Raw genomic sequence first — 26346 nt, 5'->3', positions numbered from 1 at the left:
CATATAAGTAATTTAATATTAGAATATGTACAGTTAAGTACTAGAGATACCAAATAAAATCTCATTGGGAAGCTGCAGTGGTTTATTCTATCTTCCTGCTCCTTAGGAGGGAAATGGTAAGAAAGTCCTGGAAGAAAAATATTTGCATTAAAATAATTTGATGACAGCTGGGATATTCATGACTTTCCGGTAAACTGTTGCCTTCTTACGGCATAGAATCATTTTCTATGAGGTGATAATGGTGTGGCATATGTACATTTGGTACAAAATTTATCAGGCACACGCTGTAGTGAATGAAGAGGTCTGTCGCTTACCATATAGACCTCTAGGACCTACCAGGCAAGAAAAAGTGACACATTGTGTAAAATCAGTCTTTATTTTGTTAAAAGCTAAAAACGATTTATTAAATTACAAAGGAAGGCTGATACACTCCTGTCAGTCATTTGGAAATGATGCTCCAAACTGTCCTCTATGGAGGGGTGTTATTCTTTACAAATAGCACCAAGCTGGTCACAGTGGACCAGACTATAGGAGATCAAGTTGCGAGTATCCTTGCTAAAAGCACCTAGAGTTTATAGGACAACTCCATGATGGCAATAGTTGTGCTTTGGCCAAAGATGAAAGCTCCACAGAAGACAGAGATGACCCCCCAGACAATTAAACAGGACCTAAAAAAATAAACAGAATACAGAATTTATTCCATGGCAAGCTACTCTGGGAAACAAGTCCCTTGCATAATCCTAAATACAACTTTCCCTTTAGACATTGCCTAAGTCTGAAAAAATGCCTTACATTCTTTGAGATCCTGTGTGCTTGGAAAAAAATCTCTCTATATAAAATGACTCCTGATACCTTACTGCAGTCTTCACTGTGAATTATATAATTGCTGCACAAAAACCAAATCAGCCTTCACATGTTATAACTTATTTCACTGAGAAGGAGGGGTGCTGCCCAAAGATACCCTGTCAGTCAAGTGTCCTGCTCAGAACAGCTGGACTCGCCTATGGAGAACTGGTAGTACAGGGGTGGCAGCAGTGGATGTAGCAGACAGCCATAAACTTCTGTCCTCCTCAGCAAATAAAATATGAATCTCTTTCTCAAGGATGAAAGCAAACTGTTAGGTTTTTTAGCTATGAACAAATGAGCATCCAAATCTTAAATAAATCAATCTCTCTCCCACAAAGTCATTGTCTTTATTCTCCAGCTGGGTTTTTTGAGGCATGTAGACTTCCAAGATTTTTGTCACAGGCCACACATCTTAAATGCTGTAGTACTCAGATGAAGGAAACTAGTTGCTTTCTGGCATTTGGTTTCAAGAATGAAACAGAGGTTAGGGGCAGGACAAGATCTTTCCTCCTGTGTTCATGTTACACTCACCCAGTGGTGTCAGTGGCACAACTGAGTCCTAGCAACTATAGAAAGAACCTACTAAGTCCCAGGTCATGTAATGACAAGGTCCATCTCTCTGATGGAAGTAAAAATAAAAATCTTGCCTGCATTTAACATTTTAATCGTTTCCACTACATCACTGCATAATTAATGAGAGGAGTTGGATGCTGGGGTAAAAAAAAAGCAGAGGACGCTCTTCAAGTTACTGTCTGCATATGTGTTCACAAACCTAGCAGGTGAGTGAGATGTTCACCCATTTCAGGATAAGGGGAGCAATAGTCTGACAACTCTCTTCAGGTGGGCAAGGCTGTCAATGTCAACCTGAGCATTACTGAAATGCAAAAACTATTTTGAAAGACTTGCTATGAGAGAAATCTGATTCTGTCCTTAACCCTCTGGCTTACAGTGATGTACTTAACCCTCCTTTTAAAAGGGTGGTTTTTTACCTATGTAGGGAAAGTGAACACTCTACTTCTATGCCCTACTTAATTCCCTTAGGGCTTAATTCCCTTAGGGCTGTCATGCTAGTTTTTGTGAATGGGTGAATTGGAGTTGATTTCTCTTCAGTATATGTTTAAGCCAAATTGTGTTTCAGAAACATTCCTCCCTCTCCTTCCCTAGCCCAGTCCCCAAAGCCCAGCACTGAAACATTGTGGGTAGATCACAATAATTTTGGATATTATTGCAAGGAACTCAGGTGGGAGACTACAACCAATTTCCTTTGACTAGAAGCATGGATACCAACCAAGAAGTGGAGCAGCATGAGTGCTGGTAGAAAAAATACCTGGGGAGAAGCATTTAGTGGATAAAGAACCCAACCCTCCAAAGCAATGATTCCACACAAAAAGCAAGTTCTAATCAGGCAACAGCAGTTTTCAAGTAAAGCATCGCAAGATAAAAGGTTGTGTACTTTGCTATGAAAACTGCCTGCTGCAGCAAATTTAGGGTTAGATCAAAAGAACCTGGATGTGTGGTTCCCATTCTGGAGTGCCTAAGATTCACCAGGGTCTTAAGCCCCATGCTCCTCCAGCACTTAGGCTGCAGTCATCAGCATTCACAAACCTAAACTGTCTCTGTAGCTGTGCCTACCCCAGCCTCCTCTCACAAAACACACGTGCTCTGATTGTACTCAGGAACCTTTTTATTTTATTTTAATATTCCATGGGGCTTTTTCTAATTCACAGATATTTGCAGAGAAATGTTAAGAGCCAACATGTCCCCAGGGCCTGCGCTTCAGTTTTTCAGGGAATAGAACCACCATGGTGTGGCTTGATTGACTGGCCACACCCCCCAAATACCAAACAAGGTGCAAACGGTCTCAATTTAAGCAGAAATCACAACTTGGAAAGGCAGCTTTTAAGAGAAGCAGAACCTGCTGTGTTCCTTTGTCCAAACTGGTCAAATCAGTCACTTCTAGTAGCTCACCTAGGATTATTTGGGAAAATCTTTCAAAATTTAATTTTCATCATTAAAAACTGTCTAACCACTCCCCCTCTTTTGCAGTTTACACAGCTTTATAGAATAAAACTAGACTCTCTGTTTCCCCGCCTCATAAAATATGCTAATTTTCCTAAATTGGGAAATGTTACTTCTATACATGTGTCCTTCTGGCTTTTTATTGCCAAGAGAGAAAGATAGGAATGGAAGGACCTCATCAGTTATCACACTTTATACCCATTGCCCTGGGTCACTGGGTTGTGTGTAGTGTAGTAGGTTCATCTTTCTACACAATCACTAGCTACGTCCTTTATCATAGTAAATATAAACTTACTTTTTCCGTGGTTCAATGGGTTCACTTTCCATTGCACAAACTAGACACAGCCCTGCAATCAAAAAAGGTCAGTGGTTCTAAAATGAAACTCTCATTATGACACCTACATTCATTCCCAAATATTCCTCTCAGTAAACACTGAGAAAGCAGTGTTAGGAAGGAACCATGGACTTAATTAATTGCATATTAATTCAATTGTGCATCACCAATCAACACTACTAGAACATGCATGGATAAAAATCATCCCTGTGTCTGATGCATTTAATTATTAGAGCCATAATTAAACATTCCCCCTTCTCCCCATTTAAAGACATTTGGTAAGATTTTTTATCATTTAGTTTTCATAACTTCTTCTTTGGAGTATGAAAGCTCACTTGTAATTTGTTACTTTAAACTGTTATACAACTCCTAGCAGTTAAGTGGATACATGGAATCTGAGTTATGTCAGCTACATTTTACTTGGAAAAAATGAGCATATAATTTGTATGAGGAGAGAAATGCTAGAGGCGTGAAAAATGAAGTAGTACATTAAAAATGCACGTAGAGAGGGAAATGAAGTACTCTATACTTTGACTGTAGAGAATGTAATGTTTTTTAATGTGACATGAAAAAACAATACATTTCAAATGGTCAGATGCATCCATTAAAACTTCATAGCTACCTCTATGTATCAACCACAAGGGGGAAAAAGGTGTGTAGCTAGTAGGTAGGTCCCGTTAGGATCACAGCATCTCAAAAACTTGGAAGAACATTCTGCATATACTATCAAAGAATTAAGTTTGTATTGGAAAGAAGAAGAAGACTTGCCTATACCCATGATGTAGCTGGTCCAATAAAAGATTACTCACAAGAATTCTTGTCTTGATACATGGGCAATTTGACTAAACTTTCCTCCTTAATTTTATCACCTTACATACATTGAGATGAAGATTCCTCCAGTAATGCAGTTTTTCACTAAGCATGGTGAACACTGAAATTGTTCATCAGTTATTTACAGCTAATATGAGAGACTTGCAAATCTTAACTGCTACATTGTAAATTCAGGACCAGAGCTACCATCAGAAGCTACAAGCCTGTGCAAAGTTTTACTCTAGAGGCCAAGGATATTCTTTAGCAAGTGATTCCACGAAGGGAATTTACATAAAAACACCCAGCACAAGGCAGATTGAAATCAAACTAAATAGGCTTCCGGGTATCCATACTTATCACAAGATTAATGAAGGAACCTATAAGACATTTGTTAAATGGGAAGATAATTGAAGAAGGCAGTAAACAGACAAAAAAGAATACCTTTGCTGATGAATGAGCAGTTACACAGCCAAAAATATACAAGCCCCAGTTTCTAACTTGTTAGTGCATTACACCTAGTTTGCAGGAGTGGAAATGCTTACACAGGATACAGGACACTGAGAATCAGGGTTTATGCCTGGAATGGAGACAAGTCACTTAACACAATTAAAGGGTGTTTATATGGTACCAAAATAGCCAGACTGCTGTTTGCATACAGCAGTTGCTTCTCTGAAGTCTGCTTTCAGGAGTTGAGGGATTCTACAGCTCTTCAACCTAGAGGTCCACACAAAGCTGTATAAACCATGGCCATGGCTCCCCAAGAGCCTCACTGTGCATGGCTGGTATAGCCTCCCCACTGTATGGATAGCACAAGCCCTCCCTTCACAGCTTTGCATAGGCAGTGTGAACCTCCCTCTTGCCATCATATGGGCAACACACTCACCAGATTCCCCTCTCACCATGCTGTCTTGCCCCAGGGACCCCTGACCCTAGCACAGCAGGAACACTAACCCCTCACAAGCTAGCTGCAGCCTGGAGGCCATGAGATGGACACCTCTGCTGTAAACTACATTAAAAAAAAAAACCACTTGCTCAGAAGAGAACAGATGAAAGTTGGTTTTTTAAGTGGCAAATGGAGGAGTGACTAGTAGTAATTTTTCAGACTTACCTGGAGTTTCCAGGGCCCCCTAATCAGAGGGTAACTCAGTGGAGTCTTTTGCATAACCCTGGTTTTCAGACTGAATTGATTTAGAAAGCATTTTCCTCCCAGACATGCCAAACATGTGAAGCAAGTTGAACAGCCTTAGTGATCAATAGCAGCTAAATCATTAAATGTTCCCCAGTCTTTTTTGTTTTTTTTAATTAGACACACACACACACACACACACACACACACACACACACACACACACACACGGATGACAATGTACATGCCTGGGAAGATGAAGATGAAGAATGCACTGATGCCACCAATAATACTGATGACTTCACTAATGTCAGGGACAAACAAAGCAATAATGAGCGTGACTATGATCCATGTGCTAGTCAGCATGATCCTCGTCCATCTCTCATAAGGTTCCATGATCACCATGTAGCTGCACTTGGAGTTCAGGCAGACATCCCGTAGGACAGACCTAATGCAGACAAAGCCATCTTATTTGTAACTCTGCTTCCCCCTCTTCACCAGACTCTGACTGCCTTGCTCCAAAACTAACAGCATACACAATCAGTTCTTTACAGTTACATACTTAAGATACTGACTGTTCTGTATCCCAGTAAGTACATAATTTAGGCATAGAATATTGTGGGCTGGATTGTGATAGTTAGGCAATGCCAGCAATAGAGGACAACACAGAGCTGAACTGCACTGCCACAGGGAAGATGCTCATGAAAAAAACATTCTGTCGACAGGTCCTTCACTACCCTCCCCCTTCTTCCAAAGTTACACAGCCTACAGAAGGAGAGCATCTACTTTCTGCAGTGCAACAGGCTCTCCCAGGGGCAAATGGGGTATGGCACATTTTGTGGCCACATTTGCTGTTTTATGGCCACATTTGCCCTTAAGGAAAGAAATTCTCACCCCCCTGCATGACAGCCAGAGACACCCCAGTATATATATTTCAGTAGCATCTAGATGTTCCACCTGAGACCAGGGTCCCAGGAGTTAGGCTCACCTTGGTTTAGAAGATGCTACTGCTTTCTCATTCTCTACCTGCTTTCTCATTCTCTTCTCTGAACCTTTTGATATGTCACCTTGAGACATCCTCTTCCTGCTGCATCCTACAACAATGCTTTCCAACCCTTCCCAAAAGTTGTTGAACCAGGTCAGTTAGCACAAGTGTCATAACGTATCTCTGCCTAGCAGTCATTTCTGGGAAATCCTCCCTGTCTTGCATGGGTGCATTATCACTTCTCTAATGTTTCTGCGGAGTTTGCTAGCTTTCTTGCTTCAGAAGTCTGAAAGGGTATTCATTGATAGACAACATTCAATCAGATTCATCTAAATTTTAACCAAAGGTTAGGAACTTTTGTTGCCTCTCTCTCAGAAGGTATGGGGACAAAACTGAGGAGTGGGGGTGGGCAGGGCCATTAGTAAGGCTTCCTCCCAAGCTAGGTGCTCTCCCTGAAATCTAAATTCCAGAGATACCATTCTGACACAGAGGGCATAAGCTTGTTCCTGGATATCAGTCCTGCAGTCTTTCATGCACGTCACTCACCATACACATACATCTTCACTCTTCCCATTACCTTCCCAAGAGGACAACGATGGGGTAGATGGTAATGATGGAGACACCAAAGAGTAGGCGAGCAATGATGACAACCACATCATTTCCTGGGTAGGACATCAGAATATCAGCAGCAACATCACCACCAAATGTCAAGTAGCCATACAGTCCTACAAAATAGAGGCCAAAGAGCATAGCAAGGCGTTGACATATGACCCCCCAAACATTTTGGTGAGGAGACTGAAGGAAGAAATAGCCACCAGGTAAAATTACAGTTCTTTATTATAGGCACAGCATGGATTAGTGCTAAGGCTGCCCAAGACCTCTTCATAACATTTAGAGTGAAAAAACTGCTGCTGCAGACCAGGCTGAAGCTGGGTGCTGGAACTGAGAGCAGAGAGCCAGTCTCTTCTGGGACTAGTACTTTCCCTGCTTCACCCCTGCTCCCCACCACCACCTGATATCCAAGTAACACAAAGGACAGAGTTGTCCAGTTCAAATGCAAAGGGGACAAGAGCCAGATGTGGATGTTGTGAATAGCAGACAAGGATAAGGAACCTTGAGGGAGGAGGCCTGAGGCTGATATTGGAAAGGGAGTTGGAGGAAGACTGGAACAGAAATAGGGAGTGAGGGGGGAGGCCAAGAGAGATAATGAGGAGCCAGGAACTGGGGGGAGCTAAGACAGTGGGACAAGACACCGGGGATATGGGGAGAGAGGGTGAAGAGACCAGGGTGGGAGGATGAAATAATATGATAGGGAAGGGCTACCTGTAAGGGAATAAATGAGCAAACAGATGATCATGGAGAGTACAGACACCACAATCCAGTGGGAGAGTTTCTTGTTGTACATGCTGCTGTAGATGGCAACACAGGCTTCATGGCACTGAAATACACAGGAGAGTATAATCCCCTTGTAAGAAGGTGGAGTGAAGATTCAATGTTGTAGATCACAACACACAGATGCAGGTTATTATGCCTACATTTCCTCTGCACCACCTTTCTTGCACTCAAACCTTCCCCTGTGGCTTTCCATAGCCACTCCATGCACACTTGCTCCAGTGAGTGGCATATCACCCACTACATGTTGGGGGGGGGGGGGGCTGTTCCTTCAATATGTATAGGTCACTTGCCTCAAAATGATTTTCCCCAGTCACCAAAGGGCCAAGGATTGCTTCATCTTCACCCAAGGCAAGAAGGAAGATGTTTTTTGCCTCTGGATGGGGCTACTTGATTCAGTACCACCCTCGTTTCAGGGCCAGAGATCAGGGGTGTGGAAGACACACACCATGTGTTGCCCCATTACCCCCAGGGAGAGTGAACTGAGTCCAGGACCTAACAGGAGCAGTATAAGCTTTGCTTTGTATCTGAAATCCACTGGCTCTGACTCCAGAACGCAGGTCATAATTCTCACTGGGGGCACATGCATGTGCAATAGGATGAGTACAATGCAATAGGATGTGTACAATGAGTGCATAGTGGCCTTATTTAAAAGTCCTGTTTATAGATAAGATGTCCATCACTGGGAGTGACTGGGGAAAAATCCAAGCCTTCCCCACTCTCAACCAGAGTGATTAATGAAAAACACAGCTGAAGTTTTATGCTCTTGTCTCGACTATATATTTAGACCAGTGGTTTTCAACCGTTTGTTATTTGCAGACCCCTTTGAACATTTTGAGTGGAGGTACAGAGCTCTTTGAACTGTAAGTGTGGGCATTCATGTACTTTTGATTGATCATAGTCATCTCTCGTAGACCCCTTAGACATAGTCTATGGACCACAAGTTAAAAAACACTGATTTAAACCAACACTTGTCTGGGAGGATTTAGACGGTGTGATTTTGCTTTGTGCAAAAGGCTACATAGATGACTTTTTGACAGCTTTTCCAGGCTTTGATTTGATTCTACAATATTTGCACTACACTCACTCCCAAGGTGACTTCCTTGCCCTGCTGAAGTCAACATGAGATTTGCAATCGACTTCAATGGAACAATCAGTTCCTCCCCCCAGATTCCCATCCTAACAGCTAGCAATTTCTGTGGAGGCAGGGATGCAATGTCTGGGGAACAGCAGGACAGTCTCTGCTTTCTTCAATTCTGTCCCAGGAGGCTCTTCCCTAGGCTTGGACATTGTTCTATACAGCAGACCAGTTGAATCCAAGGGGATGTTACCTGAAATCCAAAGCAGATGGTTGGGATGACACTGAACATGGAAGCCCAGGAAGAAGCCCTGCAAAATTAAGAAAGGAAGACATACCCAGGTGAGCAGTTCAGGAAAAAAATATCTCAGTGGGACCAGAAAGAAACACTCAGAATTTAAGCAAAAGATGAATAATACAAGATGGGACTTATATGAATTGCATAAAAAAGGCCCACAAGTCACAGCCCATGGATTGTGTTAGCATCTTAATTGCTCAAGCTCAAGCTATTAGCCTTCTGGATGTAGTTGCCCAGTCAAGGATACACAAACAGATTCCTGCAGCAGTGATAAATGGCTGCACCAATCCTTACCTTGAGGCATAATGGTTTTCGTGCATGATAATATGCTCTGGTCGCAAGTAGTATTTTAATACAATCACCAGGGTCAGATAGCACGCTGCCAAGGTACCGAGGACACTAAAACAAAGAACTGGAGATCAGATTATTGAACTTATTGTGCAGAGTGAAGAGTTGATGAGGCTTCTTGGCATACAGTAAGGTCCAACTGGCATACATACCAAGAAGATCAAGAAATATACTAGAGATTAGTAACCCTGGCAAACTGGCTGCCTAAGGGCACAAGAAAAATATTGTGCTTGGCAAATCTGACAAGCAGGCAGCACCCCAAACCCAGACCAGTTTCTGCATAAAGAGAAAAACCTTTGTCGCAGACACAAAGGACGTAACTTCCAACAGGGCACTGGGCCCAATTTTCTCTCATTCCATTTTATACTCCACTGATTTTGCTCCCAAATCACATCATCATAAAGAAGAGCAGTCAAGCCCTAAGCCACATACTTTTTAGAACTTATATATAGTACTTATTTATACTTAATATAATCTCTGTAAAGCTGGGAAGTAATAACAGGTGTGACTGCATATGCTACTGAACTGCGGCCTTCTCTGGGGTGGAACAACTGAGGGACTGCACAAACGGCACTACTCGGGAATTTTGGGGAAGCAAAAGTGACAGGTTAATAACTCAGTCTGAAACTGCAGCCAGGACCATTGCCCATGCTACAGCTTGACCAGGACACTGATTTAAGCATTCTTTCAAGATTGTTCCGGGGTTCTGAATGACATTACAGAATGGCCAATAGAATCCAGTGGCCAAAACAGCATTGCTTCAAAAATAAATGATACTCCCTGACCATCTGAACATGTTACAATGATGTCTGCTGTCCCTGGTTCATGTTTCACATTGCTCATTTATCAACAGCTAGGACAGGGTGTTTAGCGAACATCCTCTTTCATTTAGCCCTACTATCACTTGGTAGATAGAAACTTTCTGATGTGCGGTAAAGACTGACCTGAATTTTTCCAGTGGAGCAAGCCAAATTCCCAGAATCCTAGCCCAATGACAGGTCACGTCTGTACACATTTGGGACTCTGATCAATACTGCAGGCTGCCAAAACTGTCCAAAAATATTAACCACTCCATCCTGGTTCACTATGCAGATGCAGAAGTGTTTCTGCAGTTAAAGCTGAGGCTATTGCACTTGCAATGAACTGAGGACTGGCGAAGAGGAGTCTCAAATGGCCAGAAGGGTGGACTTATGATATCAGGTCGAGTCTGAATGAATGCAAAGGCTGCCTATTCTAGATCTCAGTTCTTCTCACTGCCAGCCAGAAGCAGAGGCTCACTGGAGTACTTTAAGAAGACCAGAGGCAGTGATAGGGGTCCACTAGTAACATGAAGTGAACCTGAATGTGTCCACTTACTGCTTCCTAGCTCACAGTACAGTGCAGTGGCTCTTGCTGTATACCAGCCAGCAGCTCCCATTCCCTGCAGCCCAGCTAGTGGCCCAGCACTATTCCCTCAACCATCTTCTGCAGGATTGATTTCTGAGTGCATTTGGTCACAGTGTATAGTCTTGGGAGGCTAGATGTGTTATTTTCACCCACGTCTACCTTGAGTACTTCTGGAAGCCAATCTCTCTAGGAACAGACAGAGGAAAGATAACCAGGACACAAAGAGTAGTCAGGGTGAAGCGATGATCCATATACCAATGCTGGGTAGGTGGCCCTCCTTCACTCAGTGTCTCGTTCAGGTAGGAGTCACATACTGGGAAGAACAATGGAAGAGGTGGTCAAGGGGTAGAACATTCCTTGAGGCACAGCATTTCAGCATCAGTTGCATGCTAATGAGCAGAAGCAAAGATGGCCCTAGTAATAGTGAGAAGAGGTTGTAGATCTCACCAGCACCAAAGAATCCCAGGTCTGGGAAGTATTGGCAGAGAAGATGGCCTTTTCATGGGTTCCTTTCACCAACTCTACAGGGAACAGGCCACAAACATTTTGCAACCCTTAAATGTTATCTCTGTGTTGCTAGAGTTAATGGTTTAATGGTGTTAAACTCCTAGCCTACAGGCCAAATCCAGCCTGCAGCACCATGTCATCTAGCACACAGGGCTCCCCACAGGTCCGGAGATTTAGTGGCAGGCTATGAAATTTCCAGCCTGTGGGGAGCCCCCAGCCCAGCAAGCTGGATTGGGTGCCTGATCTAAGCACAACGGGGCCAGGCACAGGTGGTGCTGGCAGGCCAGGGCCCAATCCTGGTGTAGGAGCTAGAATGGGATGGCACCAGACTTCTAGGGCCCAATCCTAGCATGCAGGGCATCCAGCCTGTGGACCAGCCCTGCACCACTTATTTGACTTATGGAGCCAAAAGCTTGGGCACAACTGGTCTAATTTCACTAAAGTGTCAAATAATGTTAGGTGCTCCAGAGATGCCTGGAGATTACCAGTTGTTCAGAGGACAGGCTCTTCAGTTCACTCCAAAGATCTGGCCCCCTTTATAGTGTCTCAGGATGGTCACCCAAAAATTTAAAGCCAGTACCTTTACTGGAAATCACTTCCATTGCTGTGGAATATTTCACATCAACACAGAGTATGAGTGGCAAAGGCTGCTGTATGTATAATGGTTTTATTGGCATGAAATTGGATGAACATGTCTGCTTGAATGGATCTAAGCTTCTGGTCAAGGGAACGAAGGGCCTTATTTCCAGAATTCATGCTCTATGCAGAGACAGAGACTTACATTTCTCCAGCTGATCACCCACAACTCTGAGAAAGGCTACGGAGATCATGAAGAGGTTTAAAATGAAGCATATTTCACAGAGTTTCCCAATGGCCGATCCACAGATCTCTCTGACAACACCCTGGTATGTCGACTGGGTGCTAATGGAGGAGGCATATCCCAGGATTACTAGGCCACTGATTAGGAATATTAATGATCCCTGCGCAGAGACAGAAGACATAGTAAAGTGCAGTGAGGTACGATCATCTCAGGTCCTTCTAGACACCCATATCATGTTGTGAAAGTCTTTCCTAAAGAAATCCTGAGAGTGGCAGCTTAGTTATGGAAACATAGTGTCTGTAGTATGCATGCACACCATCATGGAGAACAAACAGAAAACAGATAGCACCACTGGCAGGATGGCAAATAAACCTCAAAGATGTCACAGCTTCAGAACTAAATTACTGGTATTCACCAGCTATCATTACAACCCTCTTTAAAGATTACAGAGGAAAGGAGTTGGGCCTGGGGGTAGTATTTTGTGGCAATCACTGACGAAGGCTGTCAATCTGTGGTTTGGCCTTTCACTTGAAATCACTTCAACTCACTTTCATCTCTTTCATCATTTCCTCCCTCTTTCCCTCTCTTTTGTAGTTGAATGACCATATTCCTTTCTATTTAATACCCCTGCTCTCTGCAAGTCCATTCATAACATCTGATGAAGCAGGCTGAAAACTATGAAAGCTCATTTTTCTCTGAACAAGTTAATCCAGGAGTGTCAAACTCACCCAGCTCCCCTGACTAGATCTGAACCTCAGGGCTCCTTGAGGGCTGGATATAGATAACAGGACTTCTTGTGGGCAGCAGGGAAAGCAGCAGGGGTGGTGAAGTAAACATGTCAGAGAGCCACAGGGGTTAACACAGCTGTTATTCACTCCCCACAGCTGACATTGGTCCCCAGGAGGGCTCTGTACCCCAGATTTTGGCAGCAGTCCCTGTCCTTGTCCCACCCCTGAATTCCTGGCCCTTCTAAGAGCTTCATGGACCAGATCCAGCCCACGGACCTTACATTTCACACCCCTAAGTTCATCTATAAAATGCCACCCAGACCTGGTTTCTGCCTAATTTCAGACTAACGATGGCCAACTACCTCTTTGTATTTGTATATAAAAGGCATCTTACTCCACAGATGCTAATACAATTGGCACCTATTTATAGCAGCATGTGGTAAGGGAAATATTTCTGGTAAGATGGCACTCCCTGTTACAACAGTAACAGCCATTTAGAAACAACAGGGCATAAACATGTTGCTACTACTCTGAATCAGTCACATATGAAATACATTAGGGATGTTGAAATGGGAAAGAGAAGACCTAGCAGGGAGACTGTTCCCCCTATATGGATGCAGACAAGAAACTGTGGTTTGGAGAAAGATAACATTAGGCAAAGATCTTCTTTCATCCCTATATATTAGCAGATCCCAGTTTTTGGACTCTTCTGATCATTACTTTGCACTTGTGCTGCTGTTCTACCAAGCAGGTCTCATCCATCAGTTGAGCAGACACTGTGTATTCTTTAAGAGACTGCAGCTGCCCCCAATAAACTGTCACTGTTTATGCTGTTCCCCAATAAACTCTTGGCAGAAGACATACGGATTTAGCTTGAGCAGGTTTCAGATTTAAAAGCAGCTACCAACTTATCAAGAATCCTTGGAGAATTCTTATTCTGCAACATAGCTTCACTTTCTGCTTGTGATGTGAACCACCTAGGATTGTTATACTCTCTCCTTTTCAGACTCACATTTCTCCACTGATAAACTACCAGAGGTTTGGCTAGTCAACAATAAGAAATATCACTGCTTCCATCAGAGTGCCTGACTGCTATCACAGTTAAAGGAGCAGGCCATCTGGAACGTAGTCAGCAAAAACAGAAAAAGAATCAGAAGTAATTTCAAGTCTGACAGTTACCCAGCTCCCCTTGACATTTTGAAGGGAGTTACAATCCTTTTTTAGAAATGTTTTCTCCTCTTTGCTACCTTTATTCCAACCGGATGAGAAACCGATTGACTCTAAAGGGGAAAGAATAAAACTGATTATATGCTGAAATTACTGCCAAATACATAAAAGAGAAAGAAAAATATAATTCTCTAATTTAATCCAGAAGCGATCAGTCTTTGGTCCAACTGAAGTTAATGGCAAAACTCCCATTGCATTCTGTGGCCTCTATTAATCTTGATTAATAACAGAAGTTTTTAAAAGGCGCATTAACTTTTGTGATCCAGGAGATGTTAGTGTCTATGAGGATGGATGGTGTAACCTAGAAGCAAATGGGCAAAAGTATGCTGAGGAAAGGAGTACACCCACCCCAAATGCCTATACTCAAATCACTATTATATAAAACACACAGCAATACACTGGAAGTCATATTCAATAAGTAAGAGCCAAAAATCAAATTAAATGCTTCTGAAGGATTTCTAGGACGATACAGAAATTCCAAAGTCTGCAGCTCTCCTCCCCTCTTCCTCTCCCCACCATACTAGGCCCACACAGCACCACCACAGATAAAGGCAGACAGGACAACCTCAGCAGACTAGCATATCTGAAAGATTACACCTTGCAAAAAAATGACATTTTGAGAGAAAGGCTTCTTTAAAGAGGAAGGAAATGAACCCACTTTCTAATACCTGAACTATTCCTTGAGAAGAAATCTCTTAATACAAAAGTTAGCAATAAAATTGAATTAAATTAAACTTAACAAGCAAATTATAAAAGAAACAGATTTGAAGCTTCCTTTATTTTCAATTATGCTTTCATATTAAAGTTACTCAAACCCAAAAAAGGCCCCTAATTAATTACTCAATTGTATATGGGTAATTATGGTCAGTGTCTCAATTTTGAACAAGCAAGGGTTTTTTTTGGTGACATTGAATTGTATAATTGGGAGAGATCTTAACCTTGTGGGCACAAAGTACCTCAACTCATGTATGTAGGTAGCAATTTTCAATACCCTCCTTGCTGTTGTAGGGTTAAAATGCTAATGTAGCTGTGATCATACAGGATATGTGAGAGAGGCAAAGGAGTTTTTGGTAATATGTTGTATTGGACCACCTAAATATAGTTAGGAGAGATGCTAGTCAAGCTATATGGCTGGTCTAATAAAACATATCACCAAAAACTCTTGCTCCTTGCATATTTCCTGGACCATCACAGCTACAGCAACCCTCCAACCCTACTTCAGTATTCAGCTGACTTTCATTTTGGATGAGTTGCCCCAAGTCCCATGTACTTCAGCCTGTGTTGTGGATGGTGAGCATCTCTTGAAAGATTTTCCTCAGCATCAAAGTGAGGTCCCCGTCCTGGCAACATGCACATTTATGAGACATTCCGGTGTATTTGCATGTCCTGAGTAATATTGCAGTATGTGGTTCCATGCGACTGAGAGAATGGTCACATGGTCTGGCCAAAACAGGCTAATGAAGCCCTAAGGCATCCTGCTACACATTTTAGGAGACATAATATTAGAAGGAAGGACAAGACACTCCATTAAAATGGCATCTCATTCCCAATTCATGCAAAAGTAACAGATTCTACGATGCTTAGGTATGCTTGATTTGCAAGTCACATGAATAAATCTCTTACATAGAAGAGTCATTCCATTCAGCTACACTGATCGTGACATTTAAGGTCCCCATATTATACACTGGATATTATTGATCAAATGGGGAGGGGAGGAAACAAAAGGACACACACAAGAAAGCTGCAACACCTTGAGACAGAACTTGCCCAGGCAGTAAGCCTTTCTTATAAGCCCTTTACCCCAGTGACACTGATGACTTAGATTCCCATGAATGACCTCTGTTGTTAAGAGTATGCCCCCAGAGATAAACTATAAGACAGAAGGCTTCAAGGCCTAGATGACTGAATTGAGGGGAGTCCTACCCCAAGGCACCTGGAGGCAGGAACAGTGCCTGCCTAGCTGTCCAGTCTCCTCAACCTGACAGCCAGTTCTTTCCCAGGTTCCCAATGATTAATGGAGTGATTGACCAGATGTATGAAAAAAGGTCTGTTTTCATCCATGGTCAGCTCCATCAAGTTAAAAGTCAGGCATGAAACTGGGTCAGCTCCATCAAGTTAAAAGTCAGGCATGAAACTGTTCGCAGCTCTCGCTCTTCCTCTCTCTCTCTCTCTCTTTTTCTCTCTAGGCGTAGCTTTCTGAACCTGAATTTTATTAGTTAATCTTGAGCTAGGTTCCTCCCAAATAGTCAACTGAACCAGCCAACTGAACTGTAATTGTTTTTGTTTTTCCTTGCATGGCTATTATTACTAGTACCATCATAAATTTCATATACATAGCAATAAATAACTTTTATAGTCAAACTGGTGGTAACTGGGTGTATTTTTCTTCTCTGCTTCCCCTTCTCCACTTGCTGTGCAGCAACACTTCTTTTACCTAAGCCAAAGATCTCTGTAAAGCCCCAAAATACTGTGGGGTCTGCTCATCAAGATTATTTAGATTAACTCTTAGCACAGCTGGTGCGTAGGAAATGCACATTGTGTCCATATACTTGTTTACGGCAGAAATAGCCTGTAAACCATAAATTAATGTATCTTGAGATTCCTTTTTTTAATATTAAAATGTTTTTCACCAAAATTTGTTTCCCTCTTTTGCCAACCCCTCAGCGAAGTATCCTGTGTTAGAAGTCACTCAGTGGCTACTTCATTGGTACTTTCTACCAATCAAGAAATCTCACAGTAAAAGCAGCTGAGATGTGGACAAGAGTTTTCTATCTGTAACTGGAACAAGTAACTTAAATTCTTCCACCGGAGGACTTGCAAGTATGCAAGACCTGCCTACCCTACAACTAACTACCCCAGCAATCTAACTGTCCTTATGAATTCAACTGTAATGAGAACCCTCAGGAAAGGATAGGATGGATGCAATTAAATCTATCACTAGAAACTCTATATATGCAAATTGATCATGTCCAAGTGGATGGAAATGAAATCACGACTTATTGCAATTTATTGTTTTGTGGCTGTAGGACTGGCATATGTGCCTGCTGAAATCTAGCAGATTTAATAGAAGCCTCATACACTTGGTCTTTAGTTTTAAAAAGGTAAAAGCAAACTGAAGGTACATACTGTTTTCAGTGTCTGTCACCCTATCAGCCTTTTGAGTCAGACTTTAAATCAGTACATTTCTTAGAAATAGCTTTCATCCTATGATCCTTGCTCTCCAGTCTCTTACAGTTCTCCACAGTTTGAAAAAAAAGATGTGGCAAGGAAGAACTTAATGTGATTTCTGTAAAGATTTGGTATATGTCAATGTGGCAGAAGGCCACCTCTGTTTCTCCCCCCAAACTCTGCTCTGTGACAATTTGGTTAGGATGGGCCCAGCAGAGGAGACACACCTTACCCTATCTCTTTAGGTAACCTGAGCTGGATACATTCCTGAGGGAGGGGGAAACCTGCTCCCTCTGCCTATGTGACTGGTATCACCTACCTGGGTGAGGGGCTTGCTCCCTGGGGAGCTAGGAACTGTCAGTATGCCCAGCAACTAGTATTTCAAATCAGTTGGCTGACAGCCAACAGGTGCTGGCCTCCATTGGACCAGGTAAATGAGGTCACAAGGGCTATATAAGTCAAGGACTTGCCGGGGGGGAGGCTCAGAGAGAGAGAGAAGAGTTGAACCATCTGAAACTTGCTCTCTCTCTCAAAACTCATGATCAAGGAACTGCCTGCCTCCAGAGGGAATCTTCACCTGCCTCTGGATGATACTTGTGAGTAAGCTACCTGAGATCTAACTAGATGTATAGCTTGCAGTAACTCAGATGTGTGATCAAAGGCTACCCAGCCATGGGAGCTTGCTATATGGGATTTCTCTGACATTGCTCTACCCTGTACTCTATTCCAACCCTACCCCTTGTAACCAATAAAGTTCTCCTTTGTACCTAGTGTGGGAGACTTATTGGGAGTGGGTCTAGATTATGCCTTGGGGTCCCCTTGGTTTGGCTGACTAAGGGAGATCACTACTTGTGCTTCTGACTGAGGGAAGTATCCCAAGTTCTTGAAGTGAATCAAGTACCCTTGAGGACTACTAGGCCTGTGTTTCCCAGGGTGCACAGAGCTAGAATCAAGCCCAGCCCTGGGTGGTGGCAGTGGAAACACCAGGCTAGTAGTTGTGCTCCAGGAAAGGGGTTGGCCAGACGTGAGGCGCCCCCAGGGAGGCACTTGGAGCCTGGAAGGTGGTCGGGCACAGTGAGGTGGGTGACTTGATACAGGAGCGCCCCCTACTATTCCACACTGAACATTATTTTTTAGGAATTAGACCAATTTAAGAGTTCTTTAATATGGAGGAAGTTTGTGCATTAAGTTGATTTAGATAGTCACTAGTGAGACTTTCCTATAATTATGCTCTTTTTTCACTCCATTTTCTACCCCTTGATTTGCTGCACAGATCCCCTTCCTACTGGGGATGATATAACTGCTAAATTAAAACAGTAGGATACCATCACTAGCAAGATTTTTTTTTTTCCTTCTATCTTAGTTTAAATCCAGTTCTGGTAAGTGTATAAGGCTATCACAAACACTGCTGACCTTGTAGCTGTAGCACTGCTGAGCTCAGGAACTTGGGAATGTGCTCAAGCAGTTAGTCCATACTCTGGGGCAGGCAATTTATTTCAGGTGGAGGGCTACTTAATGAGTTGTAGTGGGCTGTTGAGGGCTGCATGGGTAGTCCCACCCCTTGATGTTGCCCCACCCCCTGGTCACCATCTTGGGACTGAAAGTCCCACCTCTAACCTTTGCAACCAGAAGTCCCTCCTCTTATTACTCAGACATACTTCTTTTTGGAGGAGGGGGGTTGCCATCTTAGAACCAGAAAAAAACCAACAAATCATACACTAAAACTACTATAACATTTTATTACAAAAATATTTTTGTCATGATTTGTTTGCATGCTGTATACAGAGGTGACTACATAATAACTCAAAAATAAATTCTTAGTTTTTCTTTTTTATTGTGGGGGGTGTATGGTGGGATATGGGTGTGGGTGGGCATATGGTGGGGTAGGGTGTGGGGGGATTGTAAGCAGATGTGGCTGTGTATGGGGCATAGGGTATGTTGGGGGCTTGTATATATGTGGAGGTTTTGGGGAGAGGGTGTGGGTATGTGAGGGGGAGGGTGGGGAGTGAGGAATGGGGACCTCCCCACACTCCCCCCCATGGTGAAGCAGCAGCAGGTGGGATGCTCAGGGCACAGGTGCCTGGTGGGGCACAGCTCCAGCAGCACTGCACATCACAGCAATGGGCACAACCTCCGCTGGGCTGTCTTTATTGTTGGTGCTCCCTTTCAGAAACACACAGCCCCTGTGCTCACAGCATGAGACAGAAGCCCCAGGTACTAGACCTGGCTGCCTTCCCTGCTGGGGCTGCACAGCAGGGAAGAGAAGACCCAGGTGCCTTCTCTTGGTGGGCAGTGAAGGCAGCTGGCTCCAGACCTGAGGCTTCCCTCCTGTGCTGTGCAAGTGCAGGGGCTGCATGTGACTGGCAGGGAGCAGCCCAGCAGAGGTTGTGAAACCTCACTGCTGTGCAGTACTGGCTGGAGCTGAGTACCCTACCTGCTGCTGCTTCTGCCATCACTTGCTGGGGCTGTGCGCCATGAGGGGAATATGTGGGGGGGTCCCCACACAGCTCACCCTCCCTCACACCCACACCCTGCCCAGCCGAGTTGTGCACTGCCACCACCTCCCTAGGTGTGGGCTCCACACTGCCACCATCCCCATAGTCCACACTCTTGTCCAGCTTTAGCTACACCCCTGCCACTTCCCTACCTGCTGCCCAGAGCCAGCAGGAGACCAGGGAAGCAAAGCAGGTCCCCAGGGGCAGCAGCAGTGGCAGCAGCAGCCCTGCATGGAAGCTGCGCGCTGGCTGACCAAGTCTTTCTGCCCGTGAGGGTGGGAGCAAGGCAGTAGGGTATGTTTGAGCTGTGTGTATACATGGGTACCTCATTCCCACCCTCATGGGTGGAAGGGCTGGGCAGGGCACAATCTGCTGGTGGGCGCTTTGGGCTGGATGAAAGTGCTTGGTGGGTCAGATCTAGCCCACGGGCTGCATTTTACCCACCCCTGCCATACTAAGTTTCTTATTATTGTGGGTCTGCTGCTGGCAGTACCAGAGCTAGTGTGGTTAGGACAAGCTAACTCAAGTAAACTTGCACAAACTGCAATGACTACAGTGCAGACCTACCAGGATGGCATAGAACAACTTGGTAATCATGATAGATGCAAGTTGGGAAATAATAACTCTGCACTAACTTAATACTTCTGAGGTAGCAGCCACACTATTTTGGATTTGTGTTGTGTCACTTGAGAGGTGAGAATAAGGACTAGGCAGCGCCACTGGAAATCTTGCTAGCTGTTCATGCTAAAAGCCCTGTCTGCTTTATAAGGCAGTAAGTCTTTTGCTTAAGATGGAGTCCTCCAAATTTTTATCACTTATCTATTTCATCTAGTCCCACTAAGGGAAAACAGATTTACACAGCAGTAATCATTACATGCATTATTATTTTACAGGATTGAACCCAGAGTCCTTTAATTTCTTGTACTGAAGATTAGAGCGGCAATGAAATAAATATACCGGCTTATGCAGAACATGCTTTTAGGGTGATGCTATAATAGCATCAGGAAGGTTTCTCAGAAACAAACACAAACCCTCTGCCTTTTGGTATCCATTGTTTTTTCTTTAAGAAATATACTTAACGATATTAAAATATTGTTGTAACAACTGAGAATAGAGTAAATCTCCTCTGGGAAGAACTTATGTTTTTGAACTAGTTATATATTTCCAGAGTAGATGAAAACAATAGAGTTCACTGAAGAGATCATTAAGCATTGTACATGTTTAACTTGAACTAATTTATTATTACTTATAAATGATTTATTAAATTACTATTTAATGTACATCTGGTGTTGAGGAAAGGCTTTTGTTTGTATTCCTACCCCACTCGTATTCTGTACCTTTCACTTCTTTCCATAGATTTAACCTGCATGCTATTGGAAAATAAAAGGATCCAATTATTACATAAAGTCTTAGACATTTCTCAGGAGTTCTTCAACTGATTACCAAGAGGGGGACATACAAAGATTGTGAATACAAGTTACAAAGTTTAATATAGTGAGAAAATATGAAGCACGTTCTAGGAAATATGAATTAAGACCTGATCCTTGGACCTTGGATCAGGCAGGGAGAGAAAGGGAATTGTACAGCTGGAGCCAAACGACCTTGTAAAACTGTGCTTCTGAAAGCAAAACTCAGCTGTTATGTCATCCTGGAAGTGCCTAACCTGCAGAGACATCTCATTCTTAATGTTAAGGGTCCCCAGGCACCTAAAGTTCTGTCTCAATACATCTCTCGCATCTAAGCTTGCTGGGGGTCCATTGTTCCATGCTGTCTTCCGAGGCGTTCATTGTTGCAGGTGCATTCAACATAGCTAACCCACACAGGTAGGAATAGGCTCACATAGTGTTTGCTATTGCATTTCAGTTACAACATGGCTGGAGAAGCTTCCACCTTTGACAACAGTCAATTAGCTAAAGAACAGAAGAGAACAAGGGATCACAGTGAAGACACTAGAACCCAACCTTTTCCTTCTGTACTCATGCAAGGCTTATGAAGGTAGGGAAGAATGTGAGTGCATTTGTAATGGTTTCTCAAACTTGGCGGGGGGGGGGGCTGGAGGAGGGAGTGCAAAAATCAGATGATTATTTCTTCTTTCCAAAATGGAAGGATCCTACCAGGATAAGCCAGGCACCTGGACTAACACTGTACGCCATGTGGTGCAGTTTCTCTGGCACCATTAATCTTGCATTTCTCCTTCTACTGTGGCACTACTATCACAGGCAGGGTACAATCTAACTGATAACCTAGTGGTCAAAGCACTCAGAGGTGGGAGACATGGCTTAGAATCCCCTCAGACAAAGCAGGGTGCTGAACATAATCTCCAGTGTCCAGGTGATTTCTCTAACCACTGAAACCTAGCTGAAAAATGAAGCTCCACGTTTACTTTTTAATGAGAGGCGGCTCTGCATTGAGCTCTTAATGGTACGTATGCTTGGTGGACCAACCCCCTGGGGGGAGTGGTTGTGGTGAAGAACGCTCGTTTGGGGATCCTGTTTGGTTACAGGTTTGAGATCATCAATGAGCTGCACACACTTTCCAAAGTGTAGCAGCTGTGGGCATGCAGAGGCGCAAAGTCTTTGGTATCTGGGGAAACTGCTGACAAAAAGGTGGATGCCTAACAGCTTGATCACAGGTCTTACAGCCACAGCTCCACGGTGATAAGTAGAATAGGCACTCAAATCCTGCTGTGGATCTGAGTATGAGTGACTTGCTACAGGAATCTTGAAGCAAAAACCTGAACATTGGCCTTTGGAGTCCCAAGCTAGCACCGTAGCTACTGAAGGACAGAGGGTACTAAAGAAGAGAGACGCACCATATAAAGACTGATTCTGAACAGGCTACTTCAAAACAGGATCATCCGCTGTAACTAAAATCAGTGGTAAACCACTTATTTGATAGGGCAGGCTGAGTCCAGTGTACACTTAATTATTGAGCCCAGAGCACCTCCTGAACTTCCAAAAGGGTATATCTACATTATGGAAGCAGCTGAATATATTCCAGTCACAATCAGAGTCTCTGTCAGATGCTGCAAGACAACATAGCTGTTTTCTGTGCAGACAGGTGTAAGGTTTGCAGCTCTGGCTGGACTCAAGGAGGGAGAGGAGGTAGCTACAGATGCACAGGATTTGGATTTTATGGGTGAAAAGGCTTTCTGCATCTTCCTTCTCAGGAGGGAGAAGGGAAGATGCAGAAAGGCAATTATTATCACTAAGGCCAGGTTAAGCTATGGAAGCCATTCTAGCCACTAAAGCAGAATATTCCCCAAGCTGGTAGCCAATGAGTACAGAGTAAGGGCCCGTGCCACTTACCAGCTCCACAAGCACAGCTGTTGTGATCCCTCCAGCCTTATTGAAAGCCCACGGGAAATTGAGAAGTCCTGCTCCCAGAGCTGATTTCAGCATGATGAAGACAGCCCCAGCTGAGGATAAATGTGGGTTACCCCTCTCCACAGGGTGCTCGGCTAACAAGCTGATTCTCTCTCTAACTAGCTTCTCCATCTCTGGAAGGAAAGGAGGGCGGGTTTAATGGCCCCAGAGTGGGCAGACCTTACTGAACTGACCACTCTATCTGCAGTAACAATTTCTCAGGAAGGCAGGTCTGCTCATTGTCCTAGGGCCAGGTTCCAAAGACGTCTTAGGTTAAAGAGTTTATTCCCTTCCCCCCGCCCTTTTGGAGAACAAAAGTTAAAAGGGGTAGAGCCCTCCACACTCTCCCTCACCACAGCTCCCAGATGGGAGGAAAAAAACAGCTTCTCAACCAATCAAGGGTTGGGAGAATTTGAGCCAATTAAGCAAAACAAGCTGTGTTCAGTCATGTCTCAGTAGCTGCTAATTCAATTAGCATGTCTGTGGAGCAGTTGAAATAGCAGTGAAACAAGTGGCAAAGTTGCATAAGATTTTGTAGCAAAGAGGTGTTTTCAAAACAGAACAGAAAAGTGAGCTCTAGGGCTCTCTCCAGGGTCAGGGCATCATTAAATAGAAACAACTTAGGTCTGCTGTATAATGCAAGCTAGATACCTGCAGACAAGAGGGACCTACCCCAACTTACAGATCAAGAGAGAGACCCATTAATGATTTCAGTAGGATTTAGATCAGTTCTTATTGACCTCAGTTCAGCAAAGTGTTTGAAGCATGTGCTCAAATATGCACTTATGTTTTGCTGAATTGAGACCTTCACTGGATACTTATCTATACCTGAAGTGACAGAATCACATTTATTAGTAGAAGTTTACTGTTTGCACTGGACTTTCCTCTGCTATTGCTTCAAAGCACTGAGCCACTGATGTGCTTTGCAGTAACTAAGTAACCTGGTGAACTTCCTACTCTAAACCTTGCTCCTCAACTTCTTTCCCATCACATTTGCTCTTACCTATTGCTGTGCCCATTGTTGAAATGATCAGACACATGGCAAGGCAAACATGAGTTTCCATGGAGACCCACACACTGTTGTACAACACAAGCAAGGAAGGGGAAGGACTGCACAGTGCTACACACTGTGAAAACTAGAGGTGCACCAATAGAGATTTTGGGTCAATACCAATAGCTGATTTTTAAGGAGCTATATTGGACAATACTGATCCGATTCCAGTATGGAACCAGGCAGCTTGGAAACCAGTGTCAGGCTGGTAATTCAGGTGTGGGAGAAGGAAGGATCTGGGGTGGGGGGCAGACGAAAGCCCCTATGGTGAAGGAAGGAGGGGACTGGAGCATGGGATGGAACTGCAAGTGGCTTGCCCAAGGGGGGGGAGCTCCAACCCTGCATGCACCCCAGGAGGGTATGGGTGGCATGTGCCTCCAGATCTGCGCATGGGGCAAAGGTTGGCTGGGGCAACACTGAGCTCCTCCAAGTAGGGGGGCTGGGCTGGGCTGTGCTCAGGATGGGTGGCAACAGTACTGAGAGGGGGCTACAGGGGTGGGGAGCTGCAACCACCCCAAAATTCACTCTAGCTCCCCCATAACCCCCTGAGTGCAGCCTATCCCAGCCCCACCAGGAAGACCCCAGTGCCTTCCCAGACCAACACCTCCACTGGGAAGAGCCCAGCCCAGCTAGCAGTGGCAGCCTGCCCTACCCTACCCCATGCAGATTCAGGGGCACTTGCCCCCTGTGCCTCCCAGGGTAGGGAAGCAGCAGGAGCTGCCTCCACGCCCTCTGGACAAGCCACTCATGGCTCTGTCCCATGCCTGCCCCTCCCCAGCTGAGCAGCGCCTGCCCATGCCCCACTTGCTCCCTTGCCACAAGGGCCTCAATCTGCCCCCCCCCCATGATTTTTCCCTCCCTCTACCCTTCCCACACAACAGACTTATCAGCCAACGCTGCTCTCCAAGCCACTGAGCTGTGCTCCTGGCGACATGCATGCTGTGGCTGCATGCATACACAGGATATTTATCACCTGCATTATCAGCCACATCAGGCAAAAAAAAGGTTCTTTCCGATACTATTAGTACTATCCCACTATTGGTACTAATCCATTATGGGACCAATGTATAGGTGCATCTCTAGTGAAAATGTAAATCAAAGCTGGTCCCCATCTCAAAAATTTACAAGCTAAGGATGTTGACACAGAACACCTTTATACCAATGCAAGTTAAGTTGGGAGCCAGTAGCTTTCCCAGGCTAAAAATTTGCAGCACCTCACCACTTGGTGAAGAAGCATGTAATATTGTACACTGGAACCCACTGCCCTGGGGTAACTGCAGTTGCCTTTACATGTGCTCAGGTGTAGGGGTGTTTTAATTGCAGCAGATCCTGGACAGCCACTGTAATTAAAACGGTTCACTGTCGCATGTATTAAATCCCCATGTATTTCAAAATGGCCATGGGATGACATTATCTAAAGCTTATTTGGCAAAGTTTAGATAAAGTGCCCTCATAGCCATTTTGAAATGCATGGGGGTGACAATGAGGCAATTAATTGAGTCTGCTCTGGTGTGGTCTAATTAGAATGGGAACGAGCATGTCTATAAGCAGCCACAGTTCTTATGCTAATGTATTTTTTCTGGTTTTCCATGGGGTACTTTTACATGGCAGTCTAATGACCCATCAATGTGGGTGTTTGTGTTGGCTGTCCACTTTGTATTGTATACCAGTTTAAAGACTAATTATATGAATGGAAACGTGTTGCATGTCCAAGCCTAAACCACAAGAAAAGAGACAACCAAAGAACACAGACAGGGAAGTACTAGGAAACAATGAGATAACAGGGGTCTGTGAGAGAAGCAGCACTCCTAGCCACTTCACACAGGCCTCGTGGCTATATTTGCGTTGGATTAGGATTCTGCCGATTCAGGGGGCAGCAATTTGAATCACTGTCCTGAATCAACTCAGCTAAATCTGATTCGGAGATTCAGCCACAGCCAAACCAACTGAATCTCCCCATTCCCTGCCCAGCTCTGGCTCTCTTAAATGACAAACAAAAAAAAAAACAAAAAAAACCCCACTTCCACTGGCTGCTGCCAGGTAGGAGGGTGATCTTCACTGCCCCCCACTACTCCATGCTGGGGGGGAGGGAAACTCTGCCACAAGCCCCCTGGTCCCCAGGTCCTGGCCCTCTTTTAAAAAAGAAAAAAGCCCTGGGCACACTGGCTGCTGCTAGGTGGGGGGGGACGGGAAGAAGGCCATCCCCACTGCACTGCACTCCACTCCACTGCCCTGTGACTGCCACAAGCCCCCAGAAGCCCCAAGGCCACTGCAGTAGTGGTGTGGGGGCTCTTTTTTTTAAAGCTGGGAGCTGGGCCAGGCAGGGCAGCTATGGGGGGGTGAGGCCTGGCTGGGAGAGCCAG

The 26346-nt window shown here is 44.3% G+C and overlaps 2 protein-coding genes across 8 annotated transcripts in view; one reads left to right on the top strand and one right to left on the bottom strand.

The window, feature by feature from the left end:
* The window catches only part of NECAB2 (N-terminal EF-hand calcium binding protein 2), a 403696-nt gene that overhangs the window by 355457 nt on the left and 21893 nt on the right, over positions 1 to 26346 (top strand). For 3 of the 7 annotated variants that reach the window (XR_016444201.1, XR_016444200.1, XR_016444199.1), the window contains exon 14: positions 21431 to 21562. The exons of 1 other annotated variant lie outside the window; for it this stretch is intronic. The gene's annotated coding sequence lies outside the window, so the exon portion shown is untranslated. Of the gene's footprint in view, positions 1 to 8777; positions 9083 to 20460; positions 21019 to 21430; positions 21575 to 26346 lie in introns of those variants that run through there. 3 more of the 7 variants (XR_016444202.1, XM_090062951.1, XM_090062953.1) reach the window with 3 other exon arrangements.
* Positions 66 to 26265, bottom strand: SLC38A8 (solute carrier family 38 member 8). Its single transcript, XM_090062949.1, has 10 exons — positions 22876 to 26265; positions 11911 to 12109; positions 10782 to 10935; positions 9183 to 9287; positions 8844 to 8901; positions 7444 to 7558; positions 6698 to 6845; positions 5384 to 5583; positions 3161 to 3212; positions 66 to 668 (listed from the first exon to the last, which is right to left on the bottom strand). Exons 1-10 carry the CDS (start codon positions 23062 to 23064, stop codon positions 566 to 568), a joined length of 1323 nt encoding a protein of 440 aa, XP_089919075.1. The 5' UTR covers positions 23065 to 26265; the 3' UTR covers positions 66 to 565.

The sequence above is a fragment of the Crocodylus siamensis genome, chromosome 9 (assembly GCF_052110815.1).
Source record: "Crocodylus siamensis isolate JL-2025a chromosome 9, ASM5211081v1, whole genome shotgun sequence".
In the NCBI taxonomy this organism is placed as follows: Eukaryota; Metazoa; Chordata; order Crocodylia; family Crocodylidae; genus Crocodylus; species Crocodylus siamensis.
The sequence above is the reverse complement of the archived record's forward strand: the minus strand, read 5'-3'. Positions and strand labels throughout refer to the sequence as shown.

Coding starts and splice junctions, on each gene's coding strand:
- SLC38A8 (XM_090062949.1), bottom strand. CDS start 23,064: ATGGAGAAGCTAGTTAGAGAGAGAATCAGCTTGTTAGCCGAGCACCCT. Junction 8,902..9,182: donor GAAAACCATTATGCCTCAAG/GTAAGGATTGGT, acceptor TTAATTTTGCAG/GGCTTCTTCCTGGGCTTCCA. Junction 6,846..7,443: donor GCTCATTTATTCCCTTACAG/GTAGCCCTTCCC, acceptor TCTATTTTGTAG/GACTGTATGGCTACTTGACA.